The following is a 20,374-nucleotide window of genomic DNA, read 5'->3' as shown; positions in this document are numbered from 1 at the left end:
TTTGTCAATGGCGTCCAATAGAAAACGTTCGTATGGACGCGAGTCGCGTTCCTCCATCTCCTATGGAAGAGAGTCGACGTCAATCGGAACTAGCGCTTCGAAAATACCGAGGACTACGCCGTTGATGCATTCCTCCAAAAAGAGACTGCCCTGTAAGTTCTAATTGTCGTTTCTAATAGATCAACTGTACTTGCCCGGCCTGCCCCTTCGAACCAGACTGTCCCAGTTCTACCGCAAACTCAGAATCTTGAAATTTGTTGATATATTTGTATTTGAAGTTGCAAAATTAATACATCAATATTTTTCGAATGACTTGCCTCCCGTCTTCAATCATTTATTCGTGCTTGCTCGAAGTGTACACTCCCACAATACCAGACATTCTTCCAAGGGCAACATCCATATACGCCCTCCCACCAGTAACCTCACAAAGAAATCAATGCCGGTCCTGATATTCGGAACACTACACCTACATCTATAAGAGACCTTCGTTATCACTTATTCAAAAAGGATTTATTCAGACACCTTATCTCCTATTACGAACACCACTTGTCTCACCCATTTTTCATGTTATTGTTATTATTTATGTTATGCTATACTGAATTAGATAATCCCAACCAACTGTAACCAAATTTGTGAAGAATATCTGTAATTGTTAATGCAGGGTGTAATCAAACTAGTTGACCCTACCCAGAGTCATAGCGATTACACCCTGTCCTACACCGTTAAGTATCTTGTTATAATTTCATGCGTCAATGTTATTTTCGTTTCGGTTGGACGAATCAATAAATATTTCTCTCTCTCTCTCTCAAGTGGCCAAATTTACTGTTAATTTACCATCTCACTCGAATATCCATGCCTGAACTGATTCATTTCTTTTTGAATAAATTAATCTGAAATAAAAATATCAACAGTGGCGTACTACAAAATTATGGCATCTTGAATGAGTCTGTCATGGGCACACATGATTGTATTGTATTTCTTTCAAGTTTTACGGAATCTTTGAATTGGTGAGCTGCTCTCACAAATCAGTTAGCATGGCTATTGCGAGCTCTCAATCATCACCATTTGGCACTAGAATAACGTGCAAAGCATGCTTAGTCACTCACGATTCTCGTTAGTTTGATTCAAATCATATGATTTGATATCTGGGAGACCTGTGGTTTGGTTTGAATGGCCTGATTCGAACAGAATCAGTGCTTTGCATTTCCAATGCCTGCAATCGATTTTGCTTCAATGTTAGTATTGGAAAGTTTTGTTAGTAGATGAGCGATAGTAAATGGATATAATTGCGTACATTTTCTGAATGAAATTCCTGATTAATGATGATAGTGTGATTGCGTATTGATAAGGTAAAGGCTATATCATCTGTTGGATACTCGGCATTTAATTTCTGATGACTATGGCACTAGGCTATGTTTCATGCGGTTTAATCACAATTATCATCTCTGTAATAACTAAAAATGTTGTGCTAGTATGTTGCTGCATCTATCGATCATTCTATAAGTATAATTACCAGGCACTAATTTATTTCAGCCACAACAAAAAGTGTCACGAAACGATCCTATTTTTCATCCTCGGACCATCACTTTGTCAAAGATCCCCGGCCGGTCACAGATAAAGGTCATATGCGACAATGCATCAGCGAGATTATACAGGTTTGATTAGCCTCAAGACTCCAATGTGATTTGCGACCATCGAGTTGCTTTTGAATGGAAAAAAATCGAATGAGGGGTGTTCTCTGGTTCGCGAAATTTGTGTTTAAAATTTGCCGAAAGTTGAGAACCACTGATTTAAGAGAGAGAGAGAGATATGGTATTCTTTTTCGCCTGCACTATCGACATGCTTTGACGATGGAGATGCGATACGACCTTTGTAGTAAGGTCATCTAGTCTGCACCCCAGGTTTTTTCTCCATGCTATCCGTGATTGCTGAGCGCCTAGCAGGATAGCCGCGGATACCAGTTTTCGAGTCGTTCAGTCTGACCCGGCCGGGGATCGAACCACGACCTACCGATCGAGAAGCCGGACGCATCACCATTACACTATCTCGCTCGTCAAAAGTCAAAAAATTTGAAATTCTCTGGCCGGTCAAAAAAAAGCAAGGATATGGATTCCATTCTTGAAACTATTCGTGACTTTGAATGGTGATTGTTATCAAAAATTATATTGCCCCTTTCCGTTGTTTTGTTTTAGTGCAAGATAGTAGTGTTTTTGCGGTCCGAGGCCCTCCACGATCAACTTTTCCGTTTGCAGAAACTGGCAGACTTCGGATATCCACGCACTCTGAACTTGAAGATGATGAATCCGCCGACCACCAAGGAATACTTTCGTATTGTTGAATTTGTTTATTGTTTGGTCTCGCCGAACTACAAAATGATTGGGAAGCCGGAGGAAGAGACTGCCAGGATATTATCAGATCTCGGGTAGGCTGATAATAAGGTGCTGATAAATTCAACCCAAGTGTGTGCAGTGCTTTCCCATTACTATTTAACCACTTAAAGTAGAAGCATAAAATTGGAGGTTTGAGAGGTAGCCGTAAAACCTAGTCGTAACTTTGGAAAGTCTGTAGCTTTGTAATTGTTGATGCTGATAGTTAAAGTCAGTTTCGAAAGTAGAAATTGCTTATATCTAGAGCAGTGGTTCTCAACCTTTTTGTCTCCGCGAACATCCTTTGGACCTTCACGGACCTTACAGACCCCCCCTCCCCAATTTCAATTCTAATTTAGCGCTATTATTGTGCAATCTGTCTTAAAGTGCTTATATTAATTGCAGGCTAGTGATATGCAGCAACAAATGACCTTTCCTGAAAATAACATCATACTATCTACATAGATATTGGGAAGACCTTTATTATTTCAGAGCGAATTCTGTGGATGCATTTTTATGAAAGACACTGCAGTGTCTTGAAAATCTGCGCCATCGATTTGACATGAACGAGTGCCAAAAATCATTGATTTCCACAAAGATAGGTGGTAGCGAATGTAATAATAACGCGTGACTCTTCCGACGACACTTTTGGGTCTAATCGCAACATATATGGCACCAAAATAACGTCCAATCCATTATCCAACCTATTCATTTCTATCTATTAGCTCATCTTGAAGTTATTCTGGATTAGCAGTTATGTATATCACAAGAGTCAATGGATTTTTTGCAAACGAATTTATTCCAAAACCCAAGAAAACATCTCTAAACAGCAATATGTTTGTATCAGTAGGCTAATGGCAATTTCGCGAATAAAATAAGTTTGCACAGTAGAATATTTCATCTCAGACGGTCTTGCTATTCACGCGAGTCCTGAAGTTTTAGCAGTTACGAAGCAAAACTGCTTGTTGATTTCTCTAATTTGAAAAAGAATACAAATTAGATTATCACACTTTTTGCAAATTTGGAGGTTCCGCGGACCCCCTAAAATTGCTACACGGTCGCCTGGTTGAGAACCACTGATCTGGAGGTAGACTAGTCAAAATAGTCACCATTTGTACTCAAGTAGTAGAAGTAGTAGTAGATGTCGTAAATTTCCACTTGATTACAAGTAGAAGTAGCAATCTCCAAGTAAAAAAGCAACCATACCAGGACCAGTTATGCCAAATAAAGCTGGAAAACGCAAGCAAGAAGTAGTATTCCAAATTCCTAATCACTTTAGTAAGTGGTGTGAGCAGGCCAACCGTACTTGACGACCCTGAAAAAGTAAAAGTACACCGTTACTTACCACCAATTCATCTATCGGTGAGTTAAACGCTACAGAGAGGCACAATTTCTAAACTATTACTCACCAGCTGTATTCGTTTGTGTTGTGGAAAGAATGAGAATTGTTTTGCTACGTATCGGCAGGCTGTGTGTGATGATCGTTACCTTCTCAATTCTGCAGTTACCCCATCAGCATATCGAAAGGCACTTTGAATAATATTGGGGCGATGAGCGCGTGGCCAAACGCTCTCGCGGCGCTCGACTGGCTTTTGGATTGGGTGACGGTATGAACTATTCGTACCCTTGCTGACTATCATTACCGTGTTTGGTCAGTGGTATTTTCCTGGTTTTCGCAGTACTACAAAAGATTTGATGAGATTCACGAGGAAGCGTTGTTCGGGGAGGATAAAAAGTCGCCCGTGAGTTACGACACTGGTTTTCGCTGTGGTTAACTTCAACGTGACCACGCCTGATTGCTTGGTTCTCTTTTTCCAGGTGCTTTACGATTACTTGCGGGCCACGTATGCTGCTTTCATGCACGGTCAAGACGAGCCGTACGTGGAGATTAACGATGAACTCGACAAGAAATTAAGTAAGTGGTTTCTCTATGTGTAACTCCGCTGAAGTTTATTTTTTATTGGTTTTACCACCGACATGATATGTGTCTCACGGTTGCAACCAAGTCACAAGGTTCCGAGTCGCAAGTCAATCTTCCATATTTTGAGTAAACGACTCGAGTCATTGCAACCCTGGTGTTAAGACTCGAGTCTGAGTCCAAGTCATAGTGTTGACTGTTCAGTATCGACTTCAAGTCAGGTTCAAGTCACTTCTGTGAAACTGTCGGCTGATATTGAACGCCTCGGATTCATATACTAATTTTTATCACTCTAAACATGTTTATTCAAACAGATAAAAGACAGTTTTTGGGCCTATTTTTCAATTATCGGTCTTGATGTACGAGAATTGAGTAAGTGATATAGAATGTGTCAAGTCACATGACTTGGTCGAGTCATGTACAATGACTCTCGAGTGCAAGTCGAGTCAACGTAAAATTGCAACGCAAATTACAACCATGAAGTGTCTTCGCGAATATAATTGAAAACGTAGCCACTTCCAATTGACTACCAAGAAGAGGATGTGGTTCTTCAACCAAACCTACGTTTTGAAACTGCTTTAGCACTTTTCTGGCGTCTCGGTTCCCTCTTCTACTTGGAGTAATTCAGGTTTTTGTTAGGACTCTCCGCTTCTACTTATAATTGAGATTTATGGCTTTTATGGCGATGAGATTTGCTTGATTCTCATATCGAATTCGTAACTTGAGCTTACTCGGCGTCTTGATTGCAGCGGAGTTGGGGGAGGATGACAGCAATGACAATGCAAAGTTGGAGGCTGATGAGCTCGAACTTGACGCCGAAATCGCGGCTTTGGAAGCGGAAAAGGTAAAGTTGTGTTGCGGACGCAACAAATTTCTCTAGTGAATACGGAATATAAGTCGACGTTTTGATTGGACGGAAGGATTTCGTCGCGTGTTGGGCTTGGTAAAGCTCTTGCCCTGTGGCATCTTTATTCTAGACCAGTGGTTCCCAACCTTTTTCGACCCATCGCCCCCTTTTCAAGGTCAACACCGATCATCGCCCCCCAAATTTTGTGCACCGATAATTGGGCATACAGACTGTAATCACCGGCGGGAACTAGAAAAAAAAAAAAAAAGGTCATCTTTCTCCGCTCAGAGCTGAAAATAACGTTTTTTCGCTCCGCATTGCTAGGTGGATGACTAAAAAAAAAAAAAAAAAAAAGGTCAGCCGTTTTACGCGTCATCGCCCCCCTATCGCCCCCTTCGCTATTTTCGCCCCCCTTCGCCCCCTTTGTCCATTTTCGCCCCCCTGTCGCCCCCTTCGTCATTTTCGCCCCCCTAGATCGCCAAATCGCCCCCTGGGGGGCGATATCGCCCACGTTGGGAACCACTGTTCTAGACGACAATATTAGCTCTCGATTGATACCCGTTTTATCAAATTTTGCTCTCAGTAAGTCAATCAAATAGAGAGAGTGACATAACTCAAACGTTGGGAGCCGTTCGATTTGCATGTGTCCACACCATTGCAGGAAACCATGGTCGTGTATCACAATGGGGCATTTCCACTTCATTTTGAACACTAGGGGCGATAAAGATTACTCGGCCCAATACTGTTTTGTTGCTATATGCTTTACTATGGGACTGGACTAAACATGGACCTAATTTCGTCTCTTGAAGTGCAATGAGGATGGTGAAAGTATCCATGTCAATATAAATCATCCACGTGGATATCAAATAGCTGTTAGCGACGAAAATAATGTTGTTTCGTGTCGTCTTGTCCTCGTGATGGAAGTGCTAAAATCATTATTCTATCCTTCTCAGTTATCACCAACTGTACTGGTTTATATTCAGAACCCAAAACTACGCCAGATGGACTGGATTCAACACAAACCCTTTCTAGATGTATTATGCCATTGGCCAAATAGCTGTCTGATTGAAAGACTTCATGTCATTTCAATATCTTTCTATCCTTTAATCTCATCACTATCTGTTGGTGTTCTCAAATGATAAAATACTAACAACACCAATTATATATCATTCTCTCTGATGATTGACAATTGAAGGATGTACTAGTTGTATTGTTGCAGCTTGCAGCTATAATACTAATTAATACCAACTAGATCTCATCATCTCTGATCATTGACCATTAAACGATGTACCAGTTGTATTGTTGCAGTTATCTTGTTGAATAAAATGGAACGGTTATAGTCTATAAAGCAGAGGTTCTCGAATATTTTTTAGCCCGACACAGGAAATAAATTGTATGATACGCACTTAAACTTTATACTAAAAATTCGAAGCAACGTATTATTCAAGGTCATATTATTACACGGTTACATAATAATTCATAACTTGAATAAATGTTAACCCGCTATTTGAGAAACCCATGTATAGGGTTGCTCTAACACATGAAGCAAAATACTACAGTAGAAACATAACTGATAGAAATAGCATCACCATATCCAAGAATAATCAACAAGAATGCTAATGTGAAACTTGCAGATTGTAAACGACAAAAATGAGCTCGCAAGCATTGGTCATTTTTGATCATCTAGTTTGTACTTGAAAATCTTAAAGGTTTTAGGAAAGTTCGTTGCGCTACCAACACAATGTGTAAGGTAGCATGTATCAGACACATATAATAAGAGTCCGGGTATACTGACCAAACCGACAATAATCAATAATCGTCAGATTATAGGCTACTTACATCTAAACAAGACACGCACAATGTACAATGCTATGCAATGAACTGATAGGAGGATGCCACCTCGGCCTAGTGCCCGATGTCACATAGGTCCTTTTTTCGATGTTAGTCTCTTTTCTGCAGCTCTTTTTTGCTCTTTCCATTCTTGTGAGTGCGCTCTTTCACCGGGTCTCCTGTTTTGTCGATGATATATGTGATCATTTGCTTCACTGTCTTACAGGTAAGCATAGTTTCCAAGTTTCTCAGTTTGCAGTACAAAAATGACACCATGCTTTCAATATTGAAGTTTCATCAGCTTCATTGTAATTCAAACGCATTATTTTTATAAGTTGTAGGACCTCGCAGCAGCAACTGCACATTACACGATATTCCAAAACGAAGAGCACTCATGGGGGCACTGATTTACTGCAGGGGAAGCAGGATAATCCATACTGGTGAAATGATATTCTGCAGACTGCAGACAACTTTTCCAGGACCAGGCATCCATACCTCTTCTTTGTAAACGGAACCATCTTCCCGATAACTTTCTGTTTCTAATTGATGCTTCTTTTGAGATCAAATGACCGTCATCCTTACACAATGAGGAATATAACAGCTACGACTCTCAAAAATTAACATCAATGTAAGCTGCCAGAGTGTCTTATGTACATCACGAGACAAGACGCGAAGAAATAGCATCATTTTCGTCTCTAACAGCTATTTGATATGTATGATTTATATTGATATGGATACTTTCACCATCCTCGTTGTACTTCAAGAGACGAAATTAGGTCCATGTTTGGTCCAGTCCCATAGTAAAGCATATAGCAACAAGACAGTTTTGGGTCAAGTTATCTTTTTATCGCCTCTAGTGTTCAAAATGAAGTGGAAATGCCCCATTCACGCTCATATTCAGTAAATCTGCCGATTCCATTTTGTCCAGCAATCCATACCGATCTCACTTTTGATCAATTAATAATATCGCAATGTTAATAATAATCGATTTGATGGTTGGCCCGATCTGCTACCATCTACCCTTGCTTTATTGGTCACTTATCGCCGGACCTGTCGCAGGAAGCCGTCATGAAACTGGAAGAGGAGAAGTCCCGCATCGAGAGCGTCAAGAGCAGCTTGGACGAGTATTTCGAACAGCTGGAAAAGTACTTCGCTTCTCTCAAAGAGAAGAGCGACGCGTGTCAGCAGCAGATTGCCGAGGTCCGAGAGAACGTGTCCAAACTGAAACAGGAACAGCGGGAAATAGAGGTCACGGTCTCCAGCCAGGTACTCTGAATTTTTAGAGCTTTTTAACACTTTACGTGATCAAGTCGTGAGTAGTAAACGGTAGAGATGGAGATTTGAAAGCTTATCCAGCGGACATCTTTGTGTCTTTCGTGTAGTCATTCTCTGTAGTGTCCATTCTCGGTAATGTCCAATTGTCCATTCTCGGTAAAGGCATTCTTGGTAATGGTTTTCTCGGTATTGGTATAGTACCTCAAAACTCTAAGGGACAGACGAATAGCGTATCCCATTCCATGAATCATGAACGAAATTTTCAGTCGATGGGTAAGGGCAAGTTTTTGTTGCAGTTAAATCCGTAGAAAGTTGCATTGATTTTTTCGCAAAAGTTGCACTAAAAGACCACATTTTGGTCGGTTGACTAAAAAATAAGGTCAACTTCCCAGTTCCACTTTCAAGATACCGTTTTCCATCCCGATTCTCCATTGGTTGACTAAAAAAAGGTCAACTTTCCGGCTCAGCTCGCGAAATACCCGTTAGAGCGTTACTTCAGTGCTGATTTACGGTATTTCAGTCGAATTTTGCCATGTATTTCACCAAAATTCTCGAAAAATAGTGACATAATGAAGCGATCTATTTACAGATACTGCCAAATATTTCTAGTAAAAAGTTGATTGCATGAAAAATCGAAAAAACTTTCATGTAAAATCGAAAAAGTTGCATGAAAAAAAATGGACAAAAGTTGCAAAAAGTTACACTATAAGATTCCTTTAAACAGCTTGAAACAGCATTCTACATAACTTGCGAGTATTTAGGAAGCTATAAAAAAAGTTGTAAAAGTTGCAAAAACTTGCCTTCGGGACTGTGGGGGTTAAAATTTGATCCAGAAGTCCCTGATCTGTATGGGCGTCGACGATGCCTTTTTTTACCCTCTCATGCTGTTCTATTAGCCGCTGAGCGTTGTGGACTTGAACAGCATGGAGATCGCGATCGGCGAGATCGAGACCAAGCTTCGTGTTTGCGACGACCGCACAAATCAAGCGCAGGAGAAATTCTACGAGAAGCAAATCCAGCAAACCAAGATGATCGATAAAGTACGCCGCCTACGCAGTAACACTTGGTTTGCGATCCGCAATCTTTTCGATTTATCTTTTGGCAGATCAATGGGCAAGTGGCTGAGTACACGGAGCTCTGTCAGACGCTGGAAATCGCGCCCGTCCCTGGCTCGCAAGACGCTGGTGATGATAATTTCAGTTTGACCGCCGACCGGAAGGACGTTGAGAAGAATGTCACAAAATTGTTGACTTTCATACGGGTATGTACCAGGGTTTGAATGACTCAAGTCGCAATGCTCTGGTGACTCGACTTGACTTGAGTCATTTTCTTTAAAATGGAAAATGACTAGACTTAATCACTTTATGTATTGACTCAAGTTGGACTCGAGTGATTGTGAAGAGCCGACTAAATCACGTGACTCGATTCAACACATATATTTTGATAGCATTTTGTGGACGTAATGTTTGAATAAACATGCTCAAAATGAGAAAAACGCTTATGTGATCAATGTCAGGCATTCAATATCTCCCTGGAGCTGAAAAAAAGTCAGTTGCACGTGACTTGAACTCGAAACTGAACTCTGAACAGGGACTTAGACTCAGACTCCACTCGGCGGTGAATTAAAAATGGCACAACTTGACTCGAGTCAAAACTATGAAAGTGAGATCGTATTGCGACTCGTAACTTTGTGACTTGACTACAACCCTGTAGGCTTGACATGTCTTGGAAATTGCTACTTGTGCTTGAAAGTATGCGGAAATTACAGCATTACTTTTACTTATTTTTGTGTTCCCACTACTGACTACTCAGAGAACCTCTGGTCGTAGGTTAAATTATAGTTTAACCATCCATTTCAATGTGGATTCCGATGTATCAATGATCGATCCCTGACCTCATTTACGACCATTTCAATCCCAAAGTGCCGCTTAGGAATCCAGAACCTCATGATACATTTGAATGATTCATTTCAGTAGTGTCAAACATACGGCCCGCGTAACGATTCTGAGAAATAGCTTTATTATCTGGCAGATTTCATGACAAATGTTTAGATTTTTAGTGCGAAATACTTTCAATAAATATTCCCCGAAGACAAAATGTTGATTGTGCTCATATGCCACATTATAACCATCCGGCAGTGTTGCCATTGACACCGAATTTCGGGAAGGAAAAAAATGTATACTGAACTCAGGGTTTGATGGAAAAATGGACCAAAACGTAGTTATTCACAGATATATGAAAACGCCAGTTAGAAACCAGTATATATGCAGGCTACATGGAGAACATAATGATATAATAATGAACCCAATATCAACGTAAGCATTTACAGTTAAATCTCGTGTATTCCTCAAAGAATTCACGGAACTATATTACCAGAGTACGACTAAAACAAAGAAATGAAAGCAACATGCCAAAGAATTTCATCGATAAAGTCACTGTTTTAGCAATTTTTATAACTGTTTTCAACCGACCAACCATCGACATTTTGCCAGCTCCATTGATGGCGACTGGTCCGGCCTGCGAGCTAATTGAGTTTGACACCCCTGATATATTTCATTTCTATCCCATTTTCTGTACTAGCCATGTTGCACCGTAAGATGGACATTGTAAGAGGTGCACTTTTCCACAGTCCGATTGGGTCTAGTTGCTTATTTTCTCATGTGCGGACCGTATTTTCCAGCCGAAGACGATGGAAATGAAAAGCGCCCTGCTCAAGGAGTATGGGGAGGTCGAAAGGGAGAAGATGCAGAACATAGCTACTCTGAAACAGGTTAAAATGTGTGGCAAATAGGTTTGAATTCGAAAACTTGATCACCGCCATAAGTATCAAGATGATTTGATATGCGAGTCCCTCGGAGTGTCTGCGATCATGTCGGGCCTTGAAATATTCGTGAATGAGCTGGACTGTGTCGAGCAATACATATGACATTACATTACATTCAAGATGACTGATTTTGTGGGAGTTTGTCGGGAGAGGCCGTTCCTTTTTTCATCTTTTTGCCCTGGAGTCAACTTTTATCAGAATACGCAAATCCGCTGCGTCTGGCTTCATTTCAATATGGTTTTGAATTCTGTGAAAGTTCAACTTCTGTTGAACTGTTGATGGCAATTTTTAGTAAACTTCGAGGACATTTGGTTCAATTTTGAAGTAGATGGAGTCTGAGTTTGAGCACTTAACAAACTCCAGTCCATCTCGTCTTGCAGTAGAATTTTCGTAGTTTATTTGATAAGGAATATACGTCGTGACTGTTTGTTGTACATGACTTTCGCATTACAGCTCGAGGAAGAGATCGCCGACGGGCAGAGGGACTTGGAGAACGTACAGAAGCAACTGGATGACGTTCAGAGAGAAGACGAGAAAAAGCACGAAGTCAGTATTTAGTTGAAACCTGGGTTGTAATGACTCAAGTCGCAATTTTCCAGGGTCTCGGCTTGGCTCGAGTCATTTTCTCGAATATAGAAAATGACTGGAGACAAATTGGGCCATATACTGTGTGTTATCTGCTTGAATGAACCTGTTATGAATCATTCTAAGTCAGGGGTGGCCAACCTTTTTTCTGTTCACGGCCATATTTTGATTACTTATGCAGCCCTTAACCGCATTCCAGTACATAGTCGCAATGAACCAACTGTACACCAAATCCCCACGTTAACAGTCCATTTCCGATGAAGTCGAACTAATCAACTTTTTCATGTCTACTTTATACGCATCACGAATGAATTTCGTCTTTAATATTAGTAGTTTCGCGTATTACTATCAAATATTTATGCTTTCTCAGTCCATGTGATCAGATCGAGTTGATAGAGGTTGTTTTTTGGAAAATGTTGGGCAAGCTATAAATGATGGTGCATATTCGGGTGGTCCAATTGTTATTAGTCACGTTGTTGCATGCTGTTAATGCTTGACCCCCCGTCAAGATTGTTGGACCAGGAATATATGGAATAGACGAGAAGCCTTTCTACTTGATAATCTTACGTGACGGATTTAACACTGCGATTGCCAGGCTCTCTTGACTGGGGAGTATCTTTGCGGACTCGATTTAGTGAGGTGGTCATATATACAGTAGGGCCGTTCAAAAATAACTTTTCCTGAATTCCAGCCATTCACTGATTAAACTGTCAGGTTACCCTAAAAAACGCTGCACACCAATGTTGGTTTAATTCTGACAAGTATAGGACTCCGCAGATCCAATTAAAAATTTTGATTCATCAGGGAAAATTAAAAAAAGTTTCAAATTTTTTTGCCAACCCCATCAAATTTGTAGCGCTGTCTTCAAAGACGATGCAAAACAAATTTGACTCATTTCCGACCAGTAGAAGCGGAGATATGTGAGTTTCTCGATGATAATCCTCGTATTATCCTTGATCGGTGGATAATCCGTGAATTATCATCGAAAAACTCATGTAACACCGCTTCTACTGGTCGGAATTGAGTCAAATTTGAAGACGGCTCAATAATTTGATTTGGTTGGCAAAAAAAATGTGAAATTTTTTTAAAAATTTTCCCTAATAAATTGAAATTTTAATTGGATCCGCGGGGTCCTATACTTGTCAGAATTTAACCAAATTTGGTGTGCAGCGTTTTTTAGGGTAACCTGACAATTTTATCAGTGAATGGTTGGTATCCGGGAAAAAAAGTTATTTTTGAAAAGCCCTAATATACAGCGGACTAAATTTCGTAAGGAAGCGCCATTTCTTCAACTGTGCTATATATCATTGGTTGCAACCTCACCCTTACCGCGTTTAAAACTTGATTTTTTTGAAATTTTCAACTCGCAGGAGCTGCAAAAGAGAGCCGCGAAGGAAGCAGCCGAATTGGAGGAATTGCGCGAGACGATAAAGAGGCAGCAGCTTCTCAACAACATGTCTGTGGACGACGCGAAAGAGATGCGGGACAATGAGAAGAAACGGTAAGGATTCTGCGATCGTGCTGGGGTTATAATGACTCGAGGCCGACTCGAGTCAAAAATATAGAAGTGGAATTGTCTTGTTGCTTGGGGCCTTGGGACTCGGTTACAACCCTGCATCACACAACGTTCGTTGTCGGTAGGGCTATTCCCAATGATTCGAGTTTTGAGAAGATATATTTGAGTGATGAAATATACAAAGTGTTGTATTATTATCAACTACAATTGTATTGTAGCATTCGTGGCTTGTTGTACAAAGCTCTGCATGTCGGTGTAGATGACGTTTCTGCAGAGTCGCGATTGACCCACAGCATTGCCACAGAGTGCAATGAAATAGTTGTGGTTGAAAAAATACCGAATTATCTTCAAGCGGTGCAGAACAGTGGTTCTCCACTGTACAAATATTATAGAATTTTATATCTCAATTCTAAATTGTAAGAAGTTGGACGCTTGTTCATTAACTAGTAAACTAAAAATTCAAAGTATACTGAACAATCACTATGAAGTTAGTGGCCTTTAACAGGACTTCGCTTGGCAGAAACTTCAGTCGAACCACGAATAAATATTTATAATCAGAAAGGCAGCATTGAATGAAGTTTGCAATAGTACGTTTCAGTTGCATAATTTGTAGCAAGTAAATTTAAGGTTAATTTTGATTCTTATGGTTCACCGGTAGTCAACGTATGTTTTGAAGTTTTACCGGCCCGAGAAGTCACAAAGTTTGAGAACCCCGGTGAAAAGCCGCCAGGGTTGTAACCAAGTCGCAAGGCTACGAGTCACAAGTGAATCTCACTTTTGTGGTTGTGACATGAGTCGAGTCATTTTCAATTCACCAACGAGTCATGGTATTTTGACTCCGAGTCCAAGTAATTGTGTTGACTGCTCAGTTTCCAGTTAAAGTCTTGTTAAACCCACTTTTTATAACTCTGTTTGGTGATATCGAATGGTTCGCATTTATCATATACTAATTTCCCTCACTTTTAGCAGTTTCTGGTCGCATTTTCAAGCACCAGTACCGATAGACGAAATCCCAATAGTGTCGTTACTTTAGTATTCTTCGAAACGACAATGAAATATCGGTCATGGCCGTCTGAGTCTTGAGTCATATGGCATATGACGCACAATGACTCGAGTCCAAGTTGAGTCAATAAACAATTGACTCAGGTCGAGTCATTTCTGTATTTTGAGAAAATGACTCGAGTCAAGTCGAGTCACAAAAAATCGTGACCCGAGTTGGACTGGAGTCGAGTCGTGACTCGATTCATTACATCCCTGGTGCCCTGCCCTAGTTACGTCATATAGCGGTGTTGGCTTGCCGCATTCCGTGTCGGAAATAATATTTGCGCTTCAGATTGCAAGAGGTCGAGATACGCCTGGACAGGGAAATGAACGAAAGCGCCGACTCGTTCGACCGACTCCGCAAGAAATGCAAGGAGCACAGATTGAAGACCGTTGAGCTCGCCAAAAGTTTCAAGGAAAGGGCGGAACGGGCAATTCTGGTCAGTTTTTTTGTCGCTTTCAGTTACCGCTTCGACTGGTCAAAATATATGTCCGGTTTCCTTGATTTTCAGCAGACTTGGTCAAAGTATTCAGTTATGGTGCTCTTGGTAGACGTAACGGCATGCATTTCTCCTTGGTAGATGTTGCTATTTCCAAGGCGTAAATGCTTTCACAAAGGACGTTTTGGCAGTTAATCGATATTGAACGATATGTAGAATTGTAGATGTCTTACCGAGGGCTTTGGAGCTGTGCATTTTCAATGGAGCAAACGCCACAGCAAGATGGAAAGTAGCTCCGGTGTATTTCATAAGATGCCATGCTACTACTACTGTTATTACAATTTCCTGATAGGCTCATGCGATATGCCATGTTTAACATGCCTTTTGGATCTTAGAAGTGAGGATTTGAAACAGGGCTGCGCCTTTAGTTTTTGATACCGCTTATGGTCAGGTACGCTTGATCCAAGCCCAAGTGAGGAAATAGAAGGTATTAGAGACCAAAATCGCTAAAATAAGTATATGCTGCATGCTACCATTGAACATGATTATTTTTGACAAATTATTCGATTGAAAATTTTTTCTCACTCTGCTCAATTTACCTCCAGCTGATAATATAATTGTTGCTCTGTATATAGTCCGAATTTCATATTTGAAAGGTCTCTCAACACAACAGTCATAACTAGGTCAAGTTTTTGTTGCAGTTTAATCCGTGGTAAGTTGCATTTATTTTTCCAAAAAGTTGCAGTAAAAAGTTGCGTTTATTTTTTCATAAAAGCTGCACTAAAAGACCACATGTTGGTGCATGACTAAAAAAAAGTCAACTTCCGAGCTCCGCTCCCTTTATACAGTTTTCCGTTCACGTTCTCCATTGGTTGACTAAAAGAAAAAGGTCAACTTTCCGGCTCAGCTCCCGAAATACCTGCTAAAGCGTTACTTCAGTGCTGATTTACGGTATGTCAGTCGAATTTGGCCATGTATTTCACCGAAATTCTCAAAAAACAGTGACATAATTGCCAAATATTTCCAGTAAAAAGTTGCAAAATCGAAAAACCTTTCACGAGAAATCAAAAAAGTTGCAAAAAGTTGCACTATAAGACTCCTTCAGACAGCTTAAAACAGCATTCTGCATATCTTACGAGTATTTAGGAAGCTGCCGGAAGCTGCAAAAAAACTTGCAAAAACTTAGTCACCCTAGTCATAGTCAAAACCCTAGTTATAACCTTAAATGCCATCAGACTATGCGCTGGGGTTGCGAACAATCTTGTTACTCTATTTAATATTTTTTTTGATATGGCGAAAAGGGGGGGCGCGAAATTTTTCACAGCCATCAAGGGTGGCGACAGGGGGTGTCCAAAAAAGTTTAAGAAACGCTGATGCAAACAATGATTACCAACCAGACATGGGGTGATTACTTTATGAATGTAATCGATTGCGATTACGATTACTTCGGAATCACGCGATTACGATTACGATTACGATTACAGCAAAATCAGGAAGTAGTCGATTACGATTACGATTACATTGAAAAAGTAATCACGATTACTCACGATTACATTTGTTTTTTTTTAGGACTATAATCTTAAATGATATATGGGAAGACAATACAAGGATTGCGATGAAAAGGCTTAATGAGATATCAACTTTCTTCATCATGCGTCATTTGCTTATTACGTCATAATATATCAATTGCCCAACTTTATAGTGGATGATTTATCGCATTCAACGATTTGCATTATTGCCAGGTCTTTACCTGCCGCGCCCCAAATTCCTTAATAGAGTGGGGAGCGTGGTCGAAGGGGACTCAAAAGTATTTCGTAAACCAACATATATTATAGAGCATTTTTGAGAATTTAATTAATTCTTGTAAATGTTTTTCGAGCTTTGCGATTCAAATATCACTAGTACAGGGGTCACCAACGCGGACCAAATGAGTCGCCCGCGGTCGCTGTAGTATTGGTGGCTTTTGGGGTGGGCGAGGTGGGCGGTCGCCAGGGGGGCTGGCCGAAGGGCTCCCCTATTTGGATTATGCGCTTTTTTCAAGGATAATAACGAATAAACATGGAAATCCATGTAAGGCAAGAATAGGATTCCGTACAGATGTGTCAATCATCATCAAATCTCTGCATTTGTTAGAAAAGTACCATATCCCGATAATCATCACGTCTCTGCATGCGGTAGAATTACTTAGTTTTAATGTCGTGTATCTTTGCACACATGAAAAAATAGACATGGCTGAATCCAGCACCTGGCCAAACCTTGATAGATAGATAATAATAACAGATGCGAAAGAGGGGTCTAGGGGGCGAATCCCCCTATAAGTTTCGGATAGATACTTATAGGGGCCCCGGTAAGTCTCGCCCCCCCCCCCCCCCCCCCCCCCCCGTTCGTATGGCCACCCCTGTGCTGTAGGAAATATCCAAATGAGAGATTTGATAGTTGAAGCTCGTTTCATATGAGCAGCAGTTGAACATGGGTCGGCCGACGCCAAGGAACTTACGAACGCAGTCGCTCGGGGCATTGCTTGTCTTCGCCCACGCGACAGCTCAACGGGAATCTATATAGTTAATATTCCCGAGTCTAGACGCGGAGATCGGCGCTTCTGCGCGCACTGCAGCAACGCAACTGAGCTTGGAGGAGCTGGTGTGAGTCCCTGCGAGTGAGCGTTTTTTTTCTTGGTAAGGGGCGGAAACTCGGCCCAGTGCTCTGATTGTCTTACTCTAAGAGTGAAGAAATCCAACTGAACATGGATAAACGACGGGAGTACGAGGTAACCCGTCGGTCGTCGCAATAATCAGTACACACTACACAAGAAGTAGCTTTTTGTTTCAAAACAGTTGGTGACCCCTGCTCCAGTAGATAGCTGGGTTTGAAATGCATACCTCTTCCCCTCAAGAAAAAACATACATAGGCTATATTTTATGGGAACAGGCATTTCGTAGCCGGTCATTACCGCGCCACGATCCCACAACACACCAAAACACATATGCAGTTTCGGCCAACACGCAACTCCACGGGATGTGATACCAAAGAAATACCTTGGCCGAAACTTAGGGTATTCGTCCATCGTCAATAGCCGCGCTGAGTGGGCGGGACTAATAACTCCTGTCCTTCCAATCTGGGCCCACAATGCAAATGTCACCCGGCGCATCCACATAAGAATAAAGCCATGACAATTTGTGTGTGCGTCTCACAAAAGATATTCTTTTAGTCTGCTACGTTTGGGCGAGTACAATATCTTGTGATTATACAACGGACTGGAGGTCGCGAATTAACAACATACAGTAATTATAACAACATACTAGATGCTATGAATATGAATTACGTGCCCCAGCTTTACGGGTAAATCTGACACTCGGGGCTCAGAGAGGTTATAAATGAATAGTAATATAATGCAATTACCAATATTATTGACGAAATTCACTTTTGAAAATTGACGAACGGTTGGACAGGGGAATTGCTGTTTTGGCTGAATTGCTGATTCTAGCTACAACCCACGCTAACATGTCAGGCTATATAAGCGGATGGTTATGGCGGCAGGTCCAAATGCTAAGTAACGAACTGTGAAATAACGATTGACGCCCGTCGCGTGTTTCAAGTAGTTATATGAGAATAAGATATGGTTAACATAAAATTTCTGCCTTCAACTTAATACATATACAGCGAGCTGCTGTTACGAGAAACGGCTAAGCACGGCTCGGTTATGATATATATCAGCAGCTGTTTATTTGTTATGCTTCGTTGTGGAAACTGCAATGTCTTATTCGACGAGTACAAAATTCCGAATCTTCGTCAGGTGCGCGTGCGTACGTAGGCCTCCTGCTCGCCAAGCAGCAATGGTAAACTGCGTTTAACTAAGCACAACCAAACATTAATACATAAGTTACTATTTGAAACTATAGGCAGAGTGGTGATCAATATCCTGCTGCTCCAAGTAGCGGCTTCTGTAGTGTATTGATAACCTGATATACACCACGGGAGGTGTTCTTACAATCACACTACAATGTCCATCGCATGTCTGTTTACTATGTGTGCATACTTGTTACGCAATGACGAGCGGAGCTAATACTTCTGACGTAATAATGAGTCAGCGGCGTTTGAAAACAGACGTTTGTGCTAACGCTAACGTGGTATATTATCTCATTCTTGTTCACGAATATTCAGTTATGTCATAGTCCTTGTACAAACAAAAAGTAATCGTTCTTTCACAAACAAATCGATTAGATATGGGAAGTAGTCGATTACGATTACGATTACTTCGGATTTTTTTCGAATGTAATCGATTGCGATTACGATTACTTCAAAATGCTGTAATCGTCGTAATCGATTACGATTACTAATCGCGATTACCCCATGTCTGTTACCAACACCACAGGCGCCGACAATGACTTCGGTGTTCTTTCGTTATCAGCAATTCAACGAAAAAATGGAAGAAAAACGCCTGGTGCGGCTGGAGCAAGAGAAGAGGTTCCTTGAGTTAAAAGGAATTGCGGAAGCGCTCGAAGACAGCGTCGAAGAGGCTCTTCGAAAATGATACTTATTTTGCATGCGTTATCTACTGTTCTTCTGCCTTTGCCATTTTCCTGCTTGACCGTTGCTGATTTGGTGACATCTAGCCTTCGCAATTCGTTGCTTACAAACAGAGCTCTTTCATTTACTGCTGCAGCTGCTACTCGTGTGTTTGAGGCTGAGTAGTTTAGAACCGGCTTGGGTAGGCGATTGAGTGCTTTTGGAGGATGAATTCTACCGACTGTTAGGCCTGCATTCGTGTGGGCATGTCTGCTCAAAAACGCGCAAGCTTTGCAATTAAACTAGTGTTGTAGTGTAGCTAGCTTTTGGTGTCGAAGGTCCGAATTGCACCTTGATCAAAGAGCCGTAGGCTAGGAGAGTTTAAATGCGGTTGCGTGAAGTGCAAAACGGGGTCTTAAATACATCATTCTACACCAGTGGTTTCCAAACGGTGGGGAATTCCTCACTGGTGGCGAATTCAATGGTTTCTGGTGGGGAATAGACCCATTTTTTAAACACTATACACAGGACAGCCTACATTACTACGGAGACACGTGCGAGCTGCGCAATTACCGTTACCAGTTAACTGGGATGTGTGTATCGAAAATTATATTGCGCGTTGTTCACAAAAACTCTTCAACTCCGGATAGCCTATGATGGCGTCACAAACGCATCCAGCACGACCAGTATGACGTGAATAACGCTTTCGCTAAATTTTAAGGGTTACCGGTATCGATTGACATACGTTTTATCTTTATGTTGCAGTTTTAGGCGATTGTCTTGCGTACTGTTGTGGTTGTGTGTCTTCTGTACTCCAACAAGCTAGTGGCTGCTCCGTAATGACGAAAGTTTTGGGTAGTTGGGAATGAAGGCTCGGAATAAATCTCAAGTGGGGAATGAAGACGAAAATGTTGGGAACCACTGTTCTACACGAATTGTTACGAAACGCGTAAAAGCTTGTGCGTGGAAGCATAGGCGCCGAGTTGCGGGGTTGCGCAGCCACCCCATGACACATTTATGGGGTGGCAGCCACCCCATACAATACGATTAAACGCCCGCCGTCTGCGATTTCAAATTATCAGCTCTGTCAATTAGCGAGTCCGTGATAGCGCGTAAATGCCAACTATTCACCATTAACCGATACGCGCGCGAAAAATTGAATACGCAGCTTCGTTGGCGACGACGAACTATAGTTCCTAGAACGCCCCAACAAATTGTAATCCGTG

General features: G+C 41.3%; 1 protein-coding gene and 1 long non-coding RNA gene across 2 annotated transcripts in view; one reads left to right on the top strand and one right to left on the bottom strand.

The window, feature by feature from the left end:
* The window catches only part of LOC145439715 (uncharacterized), a 129,356-nt gene that overhangs the window by 9,599 nt on the left and 99,383 nt on the right, over positions 1–20,374 (bottom strand). The window lies entirely within an intron of this gene.
* LOC145439683 (kinetochore protein NDC80 homolog) lies at positions 8–19,304 on the top strand. The gene is made up of 15 exons (XM_080317228.1): positions 8–152; positions 1,534–1,655; positions 2,253–2,422; positions 3,871–3,973; positions 4,046–4,108; positions 4,185–4,281; positions 5,034–5,128; positions 8,021–8,227; positions 9,133–9,276; positions 9,342–9,497; positions 10,917–11,006; positions 11,514–11,606; positions 13,016–13,146; positions 14,495–14,642; positions 19,051–19,304. Exons 1-15 carry the CDS (start codon positions 8–10, stop codon positions 19,171–19,173), a joined length of 1,887 nt encoding a protein of 628 aa, XP_080173354.1. The 3' UTR covers positions 19,174–19,304.

This window comes from Botryllus schlosseri, chromosome 5, assembly GCF_051294905.1.
Source record: "Botryllus schlosseri isolate E-star chromosome 5, Bs_hap1, whole genome shotgun sequence".
NCBI lineage: Eukaryota > Metazoa > Chordata > Ascidiacea > Stolidobranchia > Styelidae > Botryllus > Botryllus schlosseri.
This window is presented reverse-complemented; position numbering and strand designations above follow the sequence as displayed.

Excerpts from the sequence above, each read along its gene's own strand:
- LOC145439683 (XM_080317228.1), top strand. The coding sequence starts at position 8 with ATGGCGTCCAATAGAAAACGTTCGTATGGACGCGAGTCGCGTTCCTCC. Across the intron at positions 3,974-4,045 it reads GGCTTTTGGATTGGGTGACG|TACTACAAAAGATTTGATGA; the intron begins GTATGAACTATT and ends TGGTTTTCGCAG. Across the intron at positions 14,643-19,050 it reads GGGCGGAACGGGCAATTCTG|CAATTCAACGAAAAAATGGA; the intron begins GTCAGTTTTTTT and ends TTTCGTTATCAG.